This window comes from Globicephala melas, chromosome 4 (genome assembly GCF_963455315.2).
Source record: "Globicephala melas chromosome 4, mGloMel1.2, whole genome shotgun sequence".
Taxonomy (NCBI): domain Eukaryota; kingdom Metazoa; phylum Chordata; class Mammalia; order Artiodactyla; family Delphinidae; genus Globicephala; species Globicephala melas.
Window position 1 is genome coordinate 83,617,477 of NC_083317.1, and position 22,649 is coordinate 83,640,125.

A 22,649-nucleotide genomic window follows, 5' to 3' on the forward strand; every position below is an offset into this window, starting at 1 on the left:
AATGGATAAAGAAGATGTGGCACATATATACAATGAAATATTACTCAGCCATTAAAAGAAATGAAATTGAGTTATTTGTCATGAGGTGGATGGACCTAGAGTCTGTCCTACAGAGTGATGTAAGTCAGAAAGAGAAAAACAAATACAGTATGCTAACACATGTATATGGAATCTAAAAAAAAAAAGGTTATGAGGAACCTAGGGGCAAGACAGGAATAAAGACACAAACCTACTAGAGAGTGGACTTGAGGATATGGGGAGGAGGAAGGGTAAGCTGGGACAAAGTGAGAGAGTGGCATGGACATATATATACTACCAAACGTAAAATAGCTAGTGGGAAGCAGCCGCATAGCACAGGGAGATCAGCTCGGTGCTTTGTGACAACGTAGAGGGGTGGGATAGGAAGGGTGGCCGGGAGGGAGATGCAAGAGGGAAGAGCTATGGGGATATATGTATATGTATAACTGATTCACTTTGTTATAAAGCAGAAACTAACACACTATTGTAAAGCAATTATACTCCAATAAAGATGTTAAAAAAATTTTTTTACCTCTAACTTTGGCAGAGATATGAGGCAAACAAGCATTTGCATACTTTGTTGTTAGGAATGAAGTTGGTAGTGACCAATATGAAAGACTGATTGACGGTGTTTATCAAAAATTGAAATGTACATACTCTCTGACCTACCTATAAGAGTTATTCTGCAGCTACCTCACGCACATACACAAAGCTGCATATATAATTATATTCATTACCAAATTGTCTGTAATAGTAAATGATTGGGAAAAAAGTAATGCCCAACAACAGGGAGCTGGTTAAATAAATTATGGTCTACCCAGTCAGTTAAATATTATGCAACCATCAAAAGTGGTACGGTGTGGTACAACCATGGTGGAAACAGTTGGCAATTTTTTACAAAGTTAAACATATACCTGCCCCATGACCCACCCAAGAGAAATGAAAGCACATTTGCAATAACAGATGAATAGATAAAGAAATTGTGGCATATTTATGTAAAGGAATAATATTAAGCAATAAAGAAGGAGTGAAGTACTGAACATGCAACAACATGCATTTATCTCAGAAATATTCTCTGGAAAGAAAGAATCTAGACCCTGAAGTTTATATATTCTGTGATTCTTTTTATATAAAGTTCAAGAAGAGGCAAAACTAAGCTATGGTGATAGACAATTAAAACAGTGGCTGCTGTTGGGGGTGGAGATAGTGGAGACCAGAAGGAGGCCTAGGAGAACTTTCTGAGGAAATGTTCTATATCTTGGTTAAAAAGTGTACATGTGTGTATACATTTGTCAAAATGAGATGAACTGTACCCTTAAAATCTGTGCATTTTATTTATGTAAATTATATCTCAATTGAGAAATGAAAAACAGAAGAAAAATAAGATAAATCTATAGTGATATAGAAAAGTTTCTAATATATTTTTGGTTTTATTTTTTGTTGAGTTGGAAATAATTTTCAACTCATAGAAAAATTTCAAGAATAAGAGTAAAGGGACTTGCCTGGTGGCACAGTGGTTAAGAATCCACCTGCCAATGCAGGGGACATGGGTTCAAGCCCTGGTCCGGGAATATCCCACATGCCGTGGAGCAACTAAGCCCGTGTGCCATAACTACTGAGCCTGCACTCTAGAGCCTGCGAGCCACAGCTAGTGAAGCCCGCGTGCCTAGAGCCCATGCTCTGCAACAAGAGAAGCCACCGCAATGAGAAGCCTGTGCACCACAGCAAAGAGTAGCCCCCGCTCACCACAACTAGAGAAAGCCCGCGCACAGCAACGAAGACCCAATGCAGCCAAAAAAAATAAAATACATTTATTAAAAAAAAAATTTTAGGAGGGAAAGACAGAGATGGATTCAGGTTTGTTTGTTTGTTTGTTTTTCCCCCTTCTCTTATGTTATAAAAATAAATTTTAAAATTCCCAAACTCCTTTCCATAAGTGAAGGAGAAAGGCATGGAACATGGAGCCTGACAAGGTTAACATAGTGATATGTAGAATCAAATCCCACTAAACTTAAGTTCCTTGAACGCAGGGCTTTTTGTGCTTCCTTTTATCCCTCAGAGCCTGGCCATTATTAGAAGTTCAATACAGATATGTTGAATGAGTCAGTCAGTTTTGTTTTACCTGAAGACTTTGGGGGTCTAACTTCTATTCTTTTCATCCCAAATTTATCACTTGACTAAAACTATATAAATAGAAAAAAGCCTATATTCTCATGTCCTCTGACCAAGAATCTGTTCTAAGAATGTACATGTTGGATATGACATGGTAAAGTCAGTGCTGCCACAGGAAGAAATGAGGGGCAGGCTTTGCAGGAAGAAGTTTATTATACTCACAGGTCAAAATAATCAATGACTGAAGAAATATAAAGTCATCAGTTAAAGGCTACAAGGGGGGTGTGTTTCAGAGATGAGAGTGAGTAGGGGTATGATATTGTCCCTGCTACAGAGAGCTGGGACTGCTCCCTGGGCAGGACCACTGCAGTGGAGTAGAAAGGGACAGATTGGAGTATGTCATCCGCCTCTAGATGTCTGGGCATTTGTTCATCAGCAGGCTTGTTAATTTATGAAAACCCACTCACAATCACCTCCAGACTTTCTCCACATGAGATAAGTTGGGGGTATATCACCATCCCTCATAGAAGGGGCATCAGTGTAGTGAATCTTCTCAGTCCATACTCCTCAATAGGTCCTTGTGTCCTAATTTTATTTTGATATTCACCAGCCCACCTTTTATTTGAATTTTCATTGCAGATTTTTAGGTCTCAGTACAGCGTTTGCTTTTGGTGGCTGAAGGGTATACTTTAGCCTGGGAACTTTTGACAAAAATTTACCTACAGCAAGACCTGACTTCTAGGCAGCTTAGAACTGAGCTCACTGATTCAAGTCACTGTTTTGTTGCAGGCTGTTCAACACTGCTATTCCTCACTCAAAGGGGGAAAATGGAAAGAGTTACTTACTGGTTGAAGTAACCATCTTTGGATATAAATGCCTGATTAGGCAAAGTTGAAGTACTATTTAAACAACAGTAGGGACTTCTGTGGTGGCCCAGTGGTTGAGACTCTTCGCTTCCATGTCCCCTGTTCGCACAGGGGATATGGATTCGGTCCCTGGGGGAACTAAGATCCTGCATGCTGCATGGCGCAGCCAAAAAATAAAACAAATTTTTAAATTAAATAACAGTAGAATCTAGATGAGCTACTTAATTATCTGTGAGTAATATATTGGGTTTTTTCTGTTTTAGATCGTTATGTTAAACTCCGTTTCTGACCTTCATCACTACATCGACAAAAGCCAACTGACAGAGGACTTAGGGGGAACTTTGGAATATCACCACAGTCAGTGGATAAATCATCGAACTGTAAGTACCAATTTATGTGCCCTTTTCAGTGTCCCTCCTGGTTTTCTAGAGACAGGAGACCTAGAGATCAACTGTTGGGCAGTCATTGCCCGTGACTGCCTAACATCGGGAAGGTTGGGTTTTCTAAGCAACAGGCTGGGGGAGAGACAAGGTGCAAGGATAAAAGCTAGGGCTTCTCTTGCTGATTACCTTCGTCTTGGCTCATTTTATGGTATGGGGGTTTTGGGGGACTTGATTTAGGGTGCACCTGGGGAGTTTGCAAAATACCCTGCTATACTTCAGAGAATTTAATTTACTTGATCTAGGATGGGTCTCAGGCATTAGTGGGTCACAAAACTTCCCAGATGATTCTAGTGTACAGACAGATTGAAACCCACCAAGTCAGAAGAAGCTGCATTTAAATGTTGCCACCATTGCTTCTTATCTGAGCTCAGGGGAGTTTCTAAACCTCTCTGAGTTTGTTTTCTCCCCTGCAACTAACACAGTGGTTCTCAGCTTGGGGCAATTTTTCCCGCAGAGGACGTTTATTGATGTCTTCAGATAGATGTTTTTTATAGTCATAACTTGGGGAGAGGGGTGTTACTGGCATATCCTGGGTAGGAGCCAAGGATGCTGCTAAACATCTTTTTTTTTTTTGCGGTACGTGGGCCTTTCACCGCTGCGGCCTCTCCCGTCGCGGAGCACAGGCTCCGGATGCGCAGGCCCAGCGGCCACGGCCCACGGGCCCAGCCGCTCCGCAGTACGCGGGATCCTCCCGGACCGGGGCACGAACCCGTGTCCCCTGCATTAGCAGGCGGACTCTCAACCACTGTGCCACCAGGGAAGCCCTAATATGTTTCTATTTGTTTTTTTTTTTTTTTTTTTGCGGTATGCGGGCTTCTCACTGTTGTGGCCTCTTCCGTTGCGGAGCACAGGCTCCGGACGCGCAGGCTCAGCCATCATGGCTCACGGGCCCAGCCGCGTCCGCAGCATGTGGGATCTTCCCGGACCGGGGCACGAACCCGTGTCCCCTGCATCGGCAGGCGGACTCTCAACCACTGTGCCACCAGGGAAGCCCCTGCTAAACATCTATAATGCACTAGAGAGCCCCCCACAATAAAGAATTATCTGGACCAACATATCAGTAGTGCCAATGGTAGGAAACCTTGGACTAACAAAAGCTACCTGAAGGTTTGATATGCAGAATAAGTGATATAATGTCTATGAAAGCATCTGAAATATAGTATTTTACTTTTTCCTACTTACTCGTAGTGATGGTTATTATGCTAAACTAGAAGGGTCAGGAATATTAAGGAAAAAGTGAGATTGAAACTCAGCAAATAATGTTTGTCTATATAAAGTTGTCATTCCCCTTTCCCTGCTCTCCTAGCCCCATACCCTTGAGAAGATTAGGTTTTCTATGCAAAATCAGAAGCTGCTTTCACCATCCTGAAAACACCTTGCAGTGTCAGCACACCTCTCTATCTACTCACTTTGGAAACATGTTGTTCAACATTTACTGATGAGGACTTCCCTGGTGCCACAGTGGTTAAGAATCCACCTGCCAATGCAGGGGACATGGGTTTGAGCCCTGGTCCGGGAAGATCCCACATGCTGTGGAGCAGCTAAGCCCGTGCGCCACAACTACTGACGCCTGCGTGCTTAGAGCCCGTGCTCTGCAACAAGAGAAGCCACCTCAATGAGAAGCCCACACACCGCAACAAAGAGTACCCCCACTCTCTGCACTAGAGAAAACATGCACACAGCAGTGAAGACCCAATGCAGCCAAAAGTAAATAAATAAATTTATTTATTTTAAAAAAATTTACTGATGAACAAACACCTCAACTACATTTGATTAAGTAGGAGAATTCACCCTGTTTTAGAGTGTAATGTTTTCTTTTTGGTTGTGTTTATAAATTTTATTTATTTATTTATTTATTATTTTTGGCTGCATTGGGTCCTCGTTGCTGTGCGTGGGCAGAGATAGTTGCGGCGAACTGGGGCTACTCTTCCTTGCGGTGCACGAGCTTCTCTTGTTGCAGAGCACGGGCTCTAGGCGTGCAGGCTTCAGTAGTTGTGGTTCACGGGCTTTACAGAGTAAAGAGGTGATTTATCTAAGGTCATATGGTCAAGCAGTGGCAGAGCCAAGACTAAGGCCAAGCTTTTCTGAATCACTCTATTAGGGGCAGGTCCTCTGTACAATTTCCAATTAGTGATTACTAATAATCACCAATTACTAATAATCACTAATCAGACACATGAAATCAAGTTATTTTGTTAATTGGACTCGCCACAGGAAGCCTTTGGCTTTCCCCTATTTCTAGGATGACATTTCCAGGCTTTACACCTGATTCTCTTAGTTCTTACTGTTACATTTGTAAGGTACTCATCTGTGCCCAAGATCCTTTCAAATTTGCCATTCCTTTTGATCCTCAGAAAACTCCTGAAGAAATAGAACAACCATTGGTTGAATCCTGCCTTCCTTCCTTCCTTACTGTCCTAGTAATATGATCTTGGCCAATTTACTTGACCTGCTAGAGCTTCAGTTCCCTCTTCTATAAAATGGAGATAAAATGCCTTCCACTCTAGATTATTGAGATGACAGACAAATGTATAGCACAAAGTACAATGCATGGCCTATTTCATATACTCAGGAAATAGTTCTCCTGTCCTATTGAGAGAGCATATTGGTGAATGTTAATCCCTCCACACTGTTATTATGATTGTCTGAACTTCCAGGCCATTGAAAACTTTGCTCTGGCGTTGAAGAGCACTGCTCAGATGCTCCAGACTTTTGGGGCCTGCCTAGCCGCAACAGAACTGCCCAGAAGCATGTCATCCTCTGAAGACCTCCTCATGTCCCACACAAGGCAGCAGGGCAAGTTGCAGGTGAGTGGTCAGTAATCTCTCAGAGGCCAGCCTATGTGCTGGCAGATGGTCAGCTTCCTGGAGAGTGCTGGGAGCAGAATTAAAAGTTAGGCCCTCTTCTTTCCACTTCTCCAGTAACTTGGCAGCCACTAATCATCTTTAATCTTCTAGATAGGCAGTGTGTAAAGAGGAAAATCTCTTAATGACTGGGTAGTACATGTGAAATGTTTGCAGGTTGTGAGAAGCAGCCCCTTAAAAGGGAACTCATTCCAGCTTTGTGCTGGTGAGACAAGGTGTGTGAACATCCCTTCAAGGTCCACACTCCTATGATCTTCTCAGGACAGAACAAGATACAATGGGCTGAAATTGCAGGGAGGAAGGGAGGGAGAGATGGGAGTTGGCTTTTGAAGCATAAGCTTTCCTGAGGCTGTTGTGAAGTTTTGGGCCAGACTAGTAAGCTGATTTATTGCTTCACTCTCTCAGGGATGTGTCTTTTTATTTGGGGACCAATATGAGAAAGAGAACTATGAAAGGTGCTCTGAACTGGGTTTAAGGAGGGGCATCTACTGAAGGATTCATAAAAACATGTCAGAACCTGCTGGGAAGGCAGCTTGGCAGATTCTTTTAGGCCATGCAGTAAAGGGAAGTCTTCTCAGGGCTTACTGGCTGGGTGTCAGCCACTTTCTGTCTCCAGAAACAGACCAAGTCTATTATTTAGCAGGAGACCAGAACTCAACAGGGCAGCAAATCAAGGATTGGAAGGTTGATACATCGTAGCATTGCATGTATACTTGCTGTATTGAGCTTAAGAAGAGCTGAACTCTTTTATCTGTGACCCAAAATTTGCAAAAACTTTGCTTTGCTAGGTGATTGATTTTTTATTTATTCAGCATGTATTGACGACCCACGACCACATGCCAAGAAAACAACAAACAAAATGCAAACTCAAGGAACTCATAGTTTAGTTAGGGGAGTCAGAGTCTAGTAGTTGAGGCAAATTAATTCTTCCATGTGTCAGAGAGCACTGTTTAATTCTATCTTTAAGGGTCTTGGTTACCAAAAAGAATTCAAAATGTATTCTCAAAATTACTCTGAGTAACCAAAAGATCTGGTTTGAAACTGTAGAAGCCTGAAAGCATCCTGGAATTTTCCCAGGAAATGCCTCTGAGAACCATGACCATTTTCTTTGCCAAACAAATGGGCCAAGTTCACCTCCCATGTTTCTTGGAAGAGACGGCATGGGGTGTGGAAGGCTGGGTCGAGGGTGCCTCTGTGAAGACTGCTAGAAAAGGGCTGGTGATCCACGCCCACAGGTCACAGACCACAGGAGCCTACAGAGCAGTCAGTTAGTATATAGGTGTGATGTTGAGCATCAGAGCTCCAGCCTGGGCTCATGAGCAAGGGTGTTCTGTGCCTCATTCCAAGAAGGGTTGGGAGAGGTTGCAGAGCAGAAACATCAAGATGACAATGTGGCCAATCATGGAGGCCTCTGGGGAAAAGGTGAAAACAAATTGGATTTTAGATGAGGACACATATCTGAGGGATGAAACCAGCCAGTCAGATCCTGCTGTATGTGCAGTGAGGGTTCCCAGGGAAGGCAGATGAGTGGATGTTCTGTCATCTCTACATAGACCAAGAGTTCCACAAAGGGAAAGGGAAGGAAAGAACCAGTCTCCAAGATGGAGTAAGGTCATTTTCTGGTTCATGGTGGCCAGCTGTTCTTGGAATTAAAACACTATGTGTGTAAGTCAAGTTTGACTTCTTTGTTTCATATCTTATAAATTAGAAGCAAAAATTCCAAAATCATTAAACTAGGTTTAGATTTTTCCTTTTTCCCATCCAAAAAAGCTTTAGAGAGAGAAAGAGTTTATATTACAAAAAAGGAATACTATTTAAACTTTTATGAATAACTTAGTTTTTGTGATTATTTTACATAATTTTATTTTTATTTGAGTATTTTCCTATCTTTTAAAACCAAAGTTTCTATAACTAGTTGAATATTTTTTTTTCATTTGGAAAGCATCTTTTCCAAGTGAAAAAATAGTGTAAGATTCATCCTCAGAACAGTGAACTTTTAAATCTATTTAAATATCTATACAAGTTACAGTGTATGATTTAAGGCTTCCTCCCAGCCCAGAGAGTTTTTGTCTGAACAGCACAGCATTAAGAGACTTGGTTTGACTTCTTGACTTCCTTTCTCTAGGTTATCTTTGAGAGCCCTTATTTTAGGTTCACATAAGCACATAGTTGCCTCTGCACTCAACCAGTCCCATACAGGATAAACCCTAGGAGAAACACACCAAGACCTATTAATCAAACTAACAAAAATTAAATTCAAAGAAAAAATACTAAAAGTAGCAAGGGAAAAGCAAAAAATAACATACAAAGGAATCCCCATAAGGTTATCAGCTGATTTTTCAGCAGAAACTCTGCAGGCCAGAAGGAAGTGTCAGGATATACTTAAAGTGATGAAATAGAAAAATCCATAACCAAGATTACTCTACCCAGCAAGGATCCCATTCAGATTTGATGGAGAAATCAAAAGCTTTACAGACAAGCAAAAGCTAAGAGAATTCAGCACCACCAAACCAACTTTACAACAAATGCTGAAGGAACTTCTTTAGGCAGGAAACACAAGAGAAGAAAAAAACCCACAAAAGCAAACCCAAAACAATTAAGAAAACGGTAATAGGAACATACATATCAATAATAACCTTGAATGTAAATGGATTAAATGCTCCAACCAAAAGACACACACTGGCTGAATGGATACAGAAGCAAGACCCATATATATGCTGTCTCTTGTAGAGACCCACTTCAGACCAAGGGACACATACAGATGGAAAGTGAAGGGATGGAAAAAGATACTCCATGCAAATGGAAATCAAAAGAAAGCTGGAGTAGCAATACTCGTATCAGATAAAATAGACTTTAAAAAAAAAGACTGTTAAAAGAGATAAGGAAGGACACGACATAATGATCAAGGGATCAATCCAAGAAGAAGATATAACAATTATAAATATTTATGCACCCAACATAAGAGCACCTCAATACATAAGGCAAATGTTTACCATCAAAAAAGGGGAAATTGACAGTAACACAATAATAGTAGGAGACTTTAACACCCCACTTACACCAATGGACAGATCATCCAAACAGAAAATAAATAAGGAAACACAAGCTTTAAATGACACAATAGATCAGATAGACTTAATTGATATTTATAGGACATTCCACCCAAAAGTGGCAGAACACACTTTCTTCTCAAGTGCACATGGAACATTCTCACATCTTGGGTAACAAATCAAGCCTCAGAAAATTTAAGAAAATTGAAATCGTATCAAGCATCTTTTCTGACCACAACGATATGAGATTAGACATCAGTTACAGGAAAAAAACTGTAAAAAACACAAATACATGGAGGCAAAACAGTGCACTACTGAATAACCAAGAGACCACTGAAGAAGTCAAAGAGGAAATTAAAAAATACATAGAAACAAATGACAATGAAAACACGATGACCCAAAACCTATGGGACTCAGCAAAAGCAGTTCTAAGAGGGAATTTTACAGCAATAAAATCTCACCTCAAGAAACAAGAAAAATCTCAAATAAACAACCTAATCCTACACTTAAAACAACTAGAGAAAGAAGAGCAAAGAAAACCCAAAGTCCTTAGAAGGAAAGAAATCGTAAAAATCAGAGCAGAAATAAATGAAATAGAAGCAAAGAAAACAATAGCAAAAATCAATAAAACTAAAAGTTGGTTCTTTGAGAACATAAACGAAATTGATAAACCTTTAGCCAGACTCATCGAGAAAAAAAGGGAGAAGACACAACTCAATAAAATTAGAAACGAAAAAGGAGAAATCATAACTGACAAAACAGGAATACAAAGTATTATAAAAGACTACTACAAACAACAATATGCCAATAAAATGGACAACCTTGAAGAAATGGACAAATTCTTGGAAAGGTACAATTTTCCAAGATTGAACCAGGAAGAATTAGAAACTATAAACAAACCCATCATAAGTAATGAAATTGAAACTATAATTAAAAATCTTCAACCAAACAAAAGTCCAGGACCAGGTGGCTTCACAGGCAAATTCTATCAAACATTCAAGAGAAGAGCTAACACCTATCCTTCTCAAACTCTTGCAAAAAACTGCAGAGGGAGGAACACTCCCAAATCTGTTATACGGGCCAGCATCACCCTGATACCAAAACCAGACAAAGATATCACAAAAAAAGAAAATTACAGACCAATATCACTGTTGAACATAGATGCAAAAATCCTCACCAAAATACTAGCAAACAGAATCCAACAACACATTAAAAGGATCATACACCATGATCAAGTGGGATTTATCCCAGGAATGCAAGGATTCTTCAGTATATGCAAATCAATCAATGTGATACACCATGTTAACAAATTAAGGAATAAAAACCATATGATCATTTCAATAGATGCAGAAAAAGCTTCTGACAAAATTCAACACCCATTTATGATAAAAACTCTCCAGAAAATGGGCATAGAGGGAACCTACCTCAACATAAGAAAGGCCATATATGACAAACCCACAGCAAACATCATTCTCAGTGGTGAAAAACTGAAAGCATTTCCACTAAGATCAGGAACAAGACAAGGATGTCCACTCTTGCCACTCTTATTCAACATAGTTTTGGAAGTCCTAGCCACAGCAATCAAAAGAAAAAGAAATAAAAGGAATACAAGTTGGAAAAAAAGAAGTAAAACTGTCACCGTTTGCAGGTGACATGAGACTATACATAGAAAATCCTAAAGATGTCACCAGAAAACTACTAGAACTAATCAATAAATTTGGTAAGGTTGCAAGATACAAAATTAATGCACAGAAATCTCTGGCATTCCTATACAGTAACAATGAAAAATCAGAAAGAGAAATTAAGGGAGCACTCCCATTTACCATTGCAACAAAAAGAATAAATACCTAGGAATATACTAACCTAAGGAGGCAAAAGACCTGTACTCAGAAAACTATAAAACGCTGATGAAAGAAATCAAAGATGACATAAACAGATGGAGAAATATACCATGTTCTTGGATTGGAAGAATCAACATTGTGAAAATGACTATACTACCCAAAGCAATCTACAGATTCATTGTAATCCCTATCAAATTACCAGAGGCATTCTTCACAGAATTAGAACAAAAAAGTTTACAATTTGTATGGAAACACAAAAGACCCCAAATAGCCAAAGCAATCTTGAGAATGAAAAACGGAGCTGGAGGAATCAGGCTCCCTGACTTCAGACTATACTACAAAGCTACAGTAATCAAGACAGTATGGTACTGGCACAAAAACAGAAAGATAGATCAATGGAACAGGATAGAAAGCCCAGAGATAAACCCACGCACATATGGTCACCTTATCTTTGATAAAGGAGGCAGGAATGTACAGTGGAGAAAGGACAGCCTCTTCAATAAGTGGTGCTGGGAAAACTGGACAGGTACATGTAAAAGTATGAGATTAGATCACTCCCTAACACCATACACAAAAATAAACTCAAAATGGATTAAAGACCTAAATGTAAGGCCAGAAACTATCAAACTCTTAGAGGAAAACATAGGCAGAACACTCTATGACATAAATCACAGCAAGATCCTTTTTGACCCACTTCCTAGAGAAATGGAAATAAAAACAAAAATAAACAAATGGGACCTAATGAAACTTCAAAGCTTTTGCACAGCAAAGGAAACCATAAACAAGACCGAAAGACAACCCTCAGAATGGGAGAAAATATTTGCAAATGAAGCAACTGACAAAGGATGAATCTCCAAAATTTATAAGCAGCTCATGCAGCTCAATAACAAAAAAACAAACAACCCAATCCAAAAATGGGCAGAAGACCTAAATAGACATTTCTCCAAAGAAGATATACAGACTGCCAACAAATACATGAAAGAATGCTCAACATCATTAATCATTAGATAAATGCAAATCAAAACTACAATGAGATATCATCTCACACCGGTCAGAATGGCCATCATCAAAAAATCTAGAAACAATAAATGCTGGAGTGGGTGTGGAGAAAAGGGAACACTCTTGCACTGCTGGTGGGAATGTGAATTGGTACAGCCACTATGGAGAACAGTATGGAGGTTCCTTAAAAAACTACAAATAGAACTACCATATGACCCAGCAATCCCACTACTGGGCATATACCCTGAGAAAACCATAATTCCAAAAGAGTCATGTACCACAATGTTCATTGCAGCTCTATTTACAATAGCCCAGAGATGGAAACAACCTAAGTGTCCATCATCGGATGAATGGATAAAGAAGATGTGGCACATATATACAATGGAATATTACTCAGCCATAAAAAGAAACGAAATTGAGCTATTTGTAATGAGGTGGATAGACCTAGAGTCTGTCCTACAGAGTGAAGTAAGTCAGAAAGAGAAAGACAAATACCGTATACTAACACATATATATGGAATTTAAGGGGAAAAAAATGTCATAAAGAACCTAGGGGTAACACAGGAATAAAGACACAGACCTACTAGAGAATGGACTTGAGGATATGGGGAGAGGGAAGGGTAAGCTGTGACAAAGTGAGAGAGAGGCATAGACATGTATACACTACCAAACATAAGGTAGATAGCTAGTGGGAAGCAGCCGCATAGCACCGGGAGGTCAGCTCGGTGCTTTGTGACTGCCTGGAGGGGTGGGATAGGGAGGGTGGGAGGGAGGGAGACGCAAGAGGGAAGAGATATGGGAACATATGTATATGTATAACTGATTCACTTTGTTATAAAGCAGAAACTAACACACCATTGTAAAGCAATTATACTCCAATAAAGATGTAAAAAAAAAAAAAGCTATGCTCGCCCCTCAGGGAACACACATAATTCCTGTTAAAGTTAATAGGAGTCAAGTGCACATCAGCAGACAGAAGAGACGCAAGCAGGGAAACCAAGTATCTGGTAATAGGCTTTGTGCCTGAATCTGGGCCTCCCTTTGCACAGGTAGTAGGTATCCTGTTTGACATTTACATTAAAAATTTAGTGTCTACCCTCTTTGATATTCTGCTGCCTCAGGCTCCCCAGGTGACAGTCCAATTATAGAGCTGGAGCAGCAAAAAGGACACGTGATTTAAGGGGAAAAAATATTAAAAGGGGGAAGAATTAAGAACCTGGATTTACAAAGAATCTGTATTTACAGTCGTCCCCCACACATTTACCCATCCTACTGTGAATGTTGGTGGTATCCTGACAGCAGCAATGTCATAACAACTAGAAATTGAAGATTAAATTTGCACGGTGCCCAAGAGTGTCCCTGCTGTGGGGCTGAGGGAAGGAAGAAAAAGATGAAGGGGAATCAGCTGCTCCCAACCTAGCAAGACGGCTGTGGAGGGAATTCAAATTCCACAGGGCAAGCGCTGTGGAAGCACAGAGCTGAGCAAGTAACTCTGCCGGAGGGAAGGTTGAAGGTTTCAGAGGAAGGAGGGGTCAGGACACGGGGAGACGAAGGAAGGGCATCTGGCAGAGAGCTGTCTCTGCCAAGGCACGGGGGACCCCAGCAAGTTCTCTGCAGCACCTGGGGTGCTGGGTGCCTTGTTGGGGGCAGGACTGCAGACCGCAGAGGGCCCTGCAGACACGCTCTCCTGGGAACTGGATCGAACGGATCCTGGAGCAACGAGGAGCAATCAGGTCTGCACAACAAGGAGTTCTGCATTGTAGAAAAAGCACTAGGACATAGGGGCTGGAGGGTGGGGACACTGGAGGAGAGGCCTGCTAGAAAGCTACCACAAAGAACTTTCTCGGTCAACAGAAGTAGGGTTCGTGACCAAGACAGGGACACTGGGGAGTTTCAAGCATGGGCAGTAAGTGCAAATGCCAATAGGGACCCAACGGTCATATAAATGAGTATAACAGGCCCAACATGACAGACTCAGCACAAACTCCCCCCCCCCCAAAAAAAAGCTTTTTTTAAAAAAATTATTTTTTAAAAAAAATTTTGCTTTTAAAAAAAAATTACAAGGTATTTTCATAGGCCCTAGCAATAATTTTACAGTTTTAAGAGTTTTTAAAAACCCTTTGTTCAAACTCTACTTGCAGTAACTCTACATAAGTTAGAAAGAGGTAGGCAGAGAGGTCTCGTTTTTGCACAGGAAGACAGAATTGGAATTCTTATGAATACCAATAGGTATTTCAATAGATACAAAATACCATAGGGTATTTTGATGTTAATACCCTAATAATCAGTGTTTTGATCTAGTTTTATATCACAGGGAGATCTCTGAGGAATCTCTGATTACTGAGGAAGGGGGATGTCACATCTCTTTCAAGGACTTTTTTCTCTAAATTGTGAAATTTACATTTTAAAGGCCAGATTCTGGAATTCATTAGTCAACATTATAGACAACACAAGATAGTAGAGCTAACTTTTAATGGCAGATAGCGGGTAAGTATTAAAAGTGGAATAAGGAGTATAAAGCATTCATGTATTCCCTAGGCTCTCACTGATTGTTTTACTTCCCACCTTACCTCCACACCCAGCCCATGACACAACCGAGCACAGGGCCTGGCATGTAAAAATAGTTCTTTATAGTAAATACATTTTAAATGAATGAATATGTGTCTACATTCATGCTTACCCTTGTCACAGAAAAGAATTCCTCCCAGAAAATTTAAATTCTTTTGACACTGAAGTAGTCCCCAGTGCCTTGCTAAGTAGGTCTTCTTCTGACCAACTGCTTGTTTCCATAATGATGGAACCATAATGTTGAGTACATACTCGGACAGCCCTACCAGTTGTTAAAAGAATTAAAGATTTATATCCCTTGAGAGCTTCATTCTACCTCCCTGGCCCATTTCGTAGGACCCACAAGACCTTCTCATGATTCTGGCAACCCTTTAACCCACTAAAGGGTTAACACCTGGACCACAGTTGGCCTCAGGACTGTTTCAGCATTTCACAAACTCCATTTTGGGGTTAGGCAACTTACCTTTATGCTGTCCAAGTACCATAGTTATTCTTTCCCTCCGTGTTTATGGCAGATTTTGGTAACCCTACTGAAGCTGACCATGTGGTCTGGTCCCAAAGTGTAACCAGGTTACAATTTTTCCATGTATTTTTTAAAATTTATTTTTGGCCATGCTGTGCAGCATGCAGTATCTTAGTTCCCCAGCCAGGGATCGAACCTGTGCCCCCTGCATTGGGAGCATGGAGTCTTAACCACTGGACCACCAGGGAAGTCCCTTTCCTTGTATTTTTAACCATGTAAAGGAAATACACAGTGTATGACATCACTTACTAAGATTCATCTTTTCACTCTCATATACTTTCCTCACATTCTGCAGCTTTTTGGCTGTATCCCTCTTACAAGTTTCCCCTTCCAATGTCTCCTTCTTGCCCTAGCAATATGCTTCTTCTTGTTTGGTCCCTCCATCTTTCCTCCCGATTCTGTATCGCACATCCTGTATGTGTGTGAGTGTGTGTATAAATATATATAAATAAGATAATGGCTAATGCCACAATACTGCTGGAATGCCGGAAGCTTAGAAGCAGTTAAGAAACTGAGTAGAAAAGCCAAGACCCTTTTTCATGGGGAGAAGGAGGAGGGAAAAGCTAAGAGCACTTACTAATGAGTGCTTTTTTCTCCCCCACCATATCTTATTTATCTTTATCCATCTGCAATGTAATTTCCTTTAGACCATTTTTAATTCATCCAACCTACAAATATTTAATGAGCACTGATGAGATAAGAAATGAGGGCTGATACCTGAGAGTGGAGAAGAAGGGATATGTCCAGTTACCAGGCAGGAATACCAGTCAAGTGGCCGACTTGGGGCATTACCTGGAGAGGACAGAGCCACAGGGGCTGTCCAAAGAATTTTGATCAGAGGAGTCAAATCTATCATCAGCCAGATCTTGGGACAATTTTGAGGCTGGGTATAGGTAATGGAAGCCTTCAAAGGGGTGAATACTGGAGTGGGATGGGAGACGAGGAACAAAGGCGTAAGGTTGAGAGGGCCTGGATTTCTGTGTGACTGAGCGGAGAGTATAAAACTCCTCCCACAGGGAATGAGTTCTGCATCAGTGAGGCTGGAGATGGCTGGGCCTGGAGCAAGAGATTTAGTGTTCATGTGCATCGGGGAGATTGTTTTGTAACTATTCTTACCTTCAGGGCATACCAAATGAGCATCCTGAGTGACCCAGGAACAAAACCCAAAACTCTCAGCAGCAAAATTCTAGGCGAGACTCCACCCCTTTTGGCTACCCTTATGCTTAATGCTCAGGGCATTGAGAGACCACCTGTATTATGTGAGTAGAGGACTAGAGCCACTGGATTTGGAAAGAGAGAGGCTGAAATTTTCCCCAGTTGCAGTGCCCTAAATCCCTATGTAAAAAGAGGAGAATAGACTTGCCTTGGAAATATGAATCTTTCCCTGTCAAACTGAAATTGCTACCCATCTCTGCTGAACTTTGATAACTGAACAAGGCCACACTCTGGGGGCAGGACTGGCAGGTGTTTATTGATGAGACCAGATGAAGTTTTTTTTTATGGTCAACTAGCAATGATTACATTATTATTGCATGGCGTTTTCCAGCACTTAACTTTTGATATCTGTCATTTTCTTGTTTCTGGTCACTATCTTGGATTAAAACCAGATTTTATTAACTAATTGTTTTTAATTTACAACAACTTGAGATACACACAAAAACTTAACAGTTGTTGCTTTTGGAATGGGAAAGTGAATGGGCTGTGGACACAGACTTGATGTTTTCAATATGTACCCTTTTGTATATTTTGAATTTTGTATTGTGCATGTATTACCTATTTAGGAATAAGCTAATCAATTTAAAAAGCTATAGCTTGACTTCTTTAGCATTTAATTTGCTATATAATAAAAATATACCGAGCTACCATTTTCCTCACCTCAAATCTACCTAGAATTTGCTTTTAATTCCTCCTAAGAGAGACTGTATTTTCCTTTCTCTAGGATGAGCTAAAATTACTTGGAAAGCAAGGGACCACATTGCTGTCATGTATTCAAGGACAAGCAACCAAAAGTCCCACCAGCAAACTCAGTCTCAATGAAGCTGAGAATGTAGCTACCATGGAAAGGTGAGTGAGAGGAGTGGAATCTGCTTTTTCAGGAGAGAATACATAGAACCAGATGATCTGAAACAACCAAGAACAGATTGGAACAGCTGCTTATGGGTCTTGATGGGGTCACGAAAGAAGAATATTTGAGACAACGAAGGAAAAACCATGGTATCCTTCTGGCATCCATCTACAGAGATCTTTTTATGAGAATGCCATTCCCTCTTCCTATGGTCTGCTTTCATCCCAGGATATCAAGGAAGATGGTAGTATTTACTGAGCTTCATTGCCAAATAACAGTTTGGTTGGGTGCTGTGCTTTGCACACCTGTCTTCTTAGGTGGAAAGAAATAGAGAGAAAGGTAAGGTTACCCGGGGTACATTTTAAAGCGTAGCAGCTGCATCTGAAGTGAAGTTTCTACCTAGTCCTGAGGGTGTCCTGATGAAAAAATGGGAAATGTGGAAACAAGCTGAACTAGGAGAAAGTCATAGGCGACACAGACTTCATAATAAGGAGATTATCACAATTAGTAACACTGACTAAAAACACGGGTGTTACCTCCATGAGCCTGTGGAAATGAATGCTGACTGCATGTCCTTTCTTGTTCTTTCTTGACAGGTTATTAGTTCAGTTGAATGAAACAGAAAAAGCCTTTAGTCAGTTCTGGTCTGCGCATCACTTGAAGCTTAATCAATGCCTACAACTGCGGCACTTTGAACACAATTTTTGTGAGGTATTATTTTCTTGTTTAATAAAACGTCCATTATGTTTCAGTGACTTCTGGTTCTCTCTTCGCCCTTGAACTCTGGGCATCGGGCTTCCCTCCCCTCCCCAATCCAGTCCCCTCCTTATATCTTTGATTCCTCTTCTCACCTTTTCAGTGGGTTAGCAATGTACTAGAATCCCATTTTCCTGTTGGCATACATGGTATTTCAGTGATGGTTTACCTTCCTTTTTGATTCAGTGAAGCTTTAATATTCCATCCACATGTGTCTCAGCACCCTCAGCTTAATCTGAAAGCTGATGAGCTGTAGAAAAAAAACAATCTATATAGATACACATATGTCCTGAATCCTTTTTGGATTTTCAAGTTGTCTAGAGTATAACAAACCTATACCTCCACATGGATGTCCATTGGCTTATGTCTGGGCTTTTCTAATGTGTCTTGTAGGTTAAGCTTGCCCTGGACAACGTGTTGGCAGAGCAAGCGGAGTTTACAGACATCGGAGACAGTGCGATGCGTGTGGAGCAACTTCTTAAGGAATACAAAAAACTGGAAGGAAAAGGCCAGGTTTGTTTTTTTTGCCATTTTTGTGGACCAGGAAGAGGGTCACTGTGGATGGTGACAGATAATGGCCAGTCATTATTGCTAGAAGTTTGCCAAAAGACACAGGAATGCCCAAATCCTGCCTTTTCAGTGACCTGGCGCTCACCCCAGGTCTCCAGGGAGATATGCACATTAACAACTATGAGGAATGATGAAGGCAGTGAGAGTTCTGTTAAGGCTGCCAGAGCGCCCAGTTGAGGCTGGAGGCTTCGGTGGGGTGAGAGTTCCAGGTGGCCCTGCCCATTCATGAGGTGACAGACTAGTGGGGGAAAAACAGGAAGGAAGGTCACACTGGGTATGTTACCCACTGGGCCAGAGGTTGGGGCAGGAGTTGGTGGTAAGGAGGGGAAACTTTTAAAGGGCAAACCAGAGAAAAATAAGTAGTTTTATAATAGGCAAGATGGGGAAAAGGGGGAAATTGGTCCACATTAGTTCTGTTGCTACAGAGAGTTGGCAAAGCTTTCTCATGCTCAAAGAGTTGGAAATATCAAACTTGTAAAGGAACTTGAAAGGAATATATGTTTCAGATTCTCATACCAGAGTTAAACAGTTTCCCAGATCTGAACACAAATCAGCACTTAGGAGTGAGTCTATCTTACGTCCTTACAAATTTGGCTTATTATGAATTTAAGAAAGCCCAGTCACCTTTCCAGGGAAGTTCCTTTCTGCTTTGCTTTAATTGGGTTCTCTATATTTTTGTCTCTTGGGAACTAAGTCTTCTATGGTTACCACTTCCTTTCTGATCTAAGCTAGAGGTGTCTTTCCTCTAGATTATGGTAGATGGTAATTTTGTAGTTCTAGAAATTTGCTTCTCAACGTGTGATCCTCTGGCCAGAAGCTGTCACCTGAGTGAGAACTTATTAGAAATATGGGTAAATCTCAGGCCCCACCTCAGAATCAGAATCTGCATTTTAATAAGATCCCCAGGTATTTGACACACACATTAAAGTTAGGCTTTTGACACTCACATTATTGTTAGAGACATACTTCCCCAGAGAATAGTAACAAACGTAAACCAAGGCCACTCTGGCTTTAAGAGCTGTCAGTTGTGAATTCTGAGCTGGACGTGCTTTTGCACATACGTGAACAAATAGACCCACCTGTGCACCCAGACTCTCACTCAGCAATCCCATTCTTACCTGGTGAGCACTCCTCTTATTGATGATCGTTGACAACTAAATGCTTTAGTGCTCAAGGCATGAGAAATGTTTATTAAACAATGAAAAACATTGAACTTCATGTATCTGATAATTATATGTCTCAGAGGCTCCAAGATAGTCCCAGTTCTATGCAATTTTAGTTTTTTTTCAAGTGAACTCCTTATTAAATGTAGACGCTGTGTATTTTCATTTACATACATTCATATTTTAGGGAAAATGCCTCATCAAGCCCAGTACCTTTATTTTTGGTTTAAAAAATATGGTGTCATATACATATATCTCACCAAGGTAGCTACTGACCTACCAGGAAGGTATATCACCAAGGTAGCTACTGACCTACCAGGAAGGTACTCATTCATCACCAGGTATTCCTTGTCTTAGATTCTGTGGCTATAGTGGCAAACCAGACAGTCAAGACCCTGCTTTCATGGGGGTTACATTCTACTGGGGAGAGACAGACAAGTGAAAAGTAATCAAATAAATAATCATATCAGATAGTGACAAGTGGGATGAAGAAAGTAACAGGACATGATAGAAAGTGACTGGGGGGGTTGCTACTTTAGTAGTCAGGAAAGGCCTCTCAGACCTTTGATCTGAGATCTGTATAGCCATGCAAAGATTTAGCGGATAGCAGTCAAGGCAGAGGAGCTGTAAGTACAAAGGTCTTGAGGTGGGAACGAGGCTGGGGGCCCAAGGAATGTGGCTGGAACATAATGAGACAGGAGAACACAGGTGGGAGCAATGGTGATGAGGACTGGATTTTATTCTCAGTGGAACTGGAAGCCATTGGATGGTGCTCTAGGTCGGGTTTTAAATACTGGGGGTGGATCTGCATGACTGCATTCACATCCTCTCTGCTGCCCACCTCCTTGGACTTGTGATCTTTGGTACATACTTCAAAAATCACTGACCAGAGGTAGGGGCAAAACCTATGGTCATGGGGCATCTTTCACGGGCAACATTCCTGAACAGCTGGGCTAACCTACAACCCGGAGCCCAGAAAGATTGCTTTTACCCATCCTGTGCCTTGCTTACCCTGTTTTTTACTTATTTGCTAAAGGATGCAGTAGACCTATCCCTCTGCCTTTGGGTGAACCAAATAAAGCTATCTTGTCATAACTGGGACTTTTTAAACATGTCTTCACTCAGATTTGTAAGCGGCATTGTTTCTTCAAGTGATATGGGCTTGGCTAATCTTTCCATTTGTCCTGTAAAGTGTTAAAGGAAAAAGGTAATGTTTGGGTAGAAGCCACCAAAACCTGCTTGAGGTTTGTCCTTTGCTCAGCACCCAGGAGTCAGCTTCCCTTTCAGCAGAGCCACACACTGATTTCTGGATTGTTGCCAACCCCCTTACTCTGTGCAGTGGCATCATCCTCATGGTAGCCCCTGAACCAACTCACTAACCAGAGTGGAGCCTGTTCTTTTACCCTCTTCTGGTTTGAGGGTTTAATCGTCTTTTTGTTTTTTTATACTCCAATAAAGATGTTAAAAAAAAAAAGAGATACTAAGTGTTGTCTCTCCTTTTAGACCAGTGGTTCTTTTTTTTTTTTCTTAACATCTTTATTGGAGTATAATTGCTTTACAATGGTGTATTAGTTTCTGCTTTATAACAAAGTGAATCAGTTATACATATACATATGTTCCCATATCTCTTCCCTCTTGCGTCTCCCTCCCTCCCACCCTCCCTATCCTACCCCTCTAGGTGGTCACAAACCACCGAGCTGATCTCCCTGTGCTATGCGGCTGCTTCCCACTAGCTAGCTATTTTACGTTTGGTAGTGTATATATGTCCATGCCTCTCTCTCACTTTGTCCCAGCTTACCCTTCCCCCTCCCCATATCCTCAAGTCCATGCTCTAGTAGGTCTGTGTCTTTATTCCCGTCTTACCCCTAGGATTAATCGTCTTTTGAGTGCTCATCTCTAATTCTAAGAAACAATGGTTCCAGTACCCCTCCTACTTCTTTAAAAGCAGAATTTGCTATAGGGTTTTGGCTGTGAGGTATGCTGGGACCTTTGCTGATGGGCCAACAAGGAGCAGACCAGGACAAAACAGGGAGACCCAATCGTTTCTCAGCCTTGACATCTCCCTCCAAGGCCAGGGGCCAGCAGTTACACTACTGTGTCCAAGAAGGCATGGAACCCAGATCATTAACCTCCTAGGGATGTAATCTAGCTGGAGGGGCATGACTTTTTTTTTTTTTTTTTTGCGGTACGCGGGCCTCTCACTGCTGTGGCCTCTCCCATTGCGGAGCACAGGCTCCGGACGCGCAGGCTCAGCGGCCATGGCTCACGGGCCCAGCCGCTCCGCCGCAAGTGGGATCTTCCCGGACTGGGGCACGAACCTGTGTCCCCTGCCTCAGCAGGCGGACTCCCAACCACTGCGCCACCAGGGAAGCCCATGACTTTTTTCTTTAATGGAAATTTTCAAGCACACAAAAAAGTAGATTGACGAGTACAAGGAACTCCCATGTGTCTACAGCTCAGTTTCAACAACCATTAACTTTCTGCCTTTCTTGTTTCACCTGACCCTCTTCCGCATGCATTCCATTCCTATGCCGTTACTTGTGGGTCTGTCCTGGGTTCCCTGATATAGCAGTATCCCCCCTTCTTCACCATTTTCTTCCAGAATAAACATGTCCAGCTTCATCTGTTATAGCAATAGAGTCCTGGGGGGAAAATAAGCTATTATTACAATAAAGGTTTCTGAATTACATGTTGCAACTTGACCAGCCTTCTGAAATTTTCAGCATCTGAAAGATGCCAGGCAGGCTTATGATCAGAGTACCTGATTTCAGCCGTTTCTTTCTCATTATTTCTTTTTACTTTGGAGGTTTTGTT

At 41.3% G+C, this 22,649-nt stretch overlaps 1 protein-coding gene across 1 annotated transcript in view; it reads left to right on the forward strand.

Annotated features, from left to right (window-relative positions):
* MCF2L2 (MCF.2 cell line derived transforming sequence-like 2) overlaps positions 1 to 22,649 on the forward strand; it is a 219,525-nt gene that overhangs the window by 71,024 nt on the left and 125,852 nt on the right. The window contains exons 6-10 of the mRNA XM_060298371.2: positions 3,260 to 3,376; positions 6,097 to 6,246; positions 17,221 to 17,345; positions 17,943 to 18,057; positions 18,496 to 18,615. Coding sequence (XP_060154354.1) covers positions 3,260 to 3,376; positions 6,097 to 6,246; positions 17,221 to 17,345; positions 17,943 to 18,057; positions 18,496 to 18,615 — 627 coding nt within the window. The remainder of the gene's footprint in view (positions 1 to 3,259; positions 3,377 to 6,096; positions 6,247 to 17,220; positions 17,346 to 17,942; positions 18,058 to 18,495; positions 18,616 to 22,649) is intronic.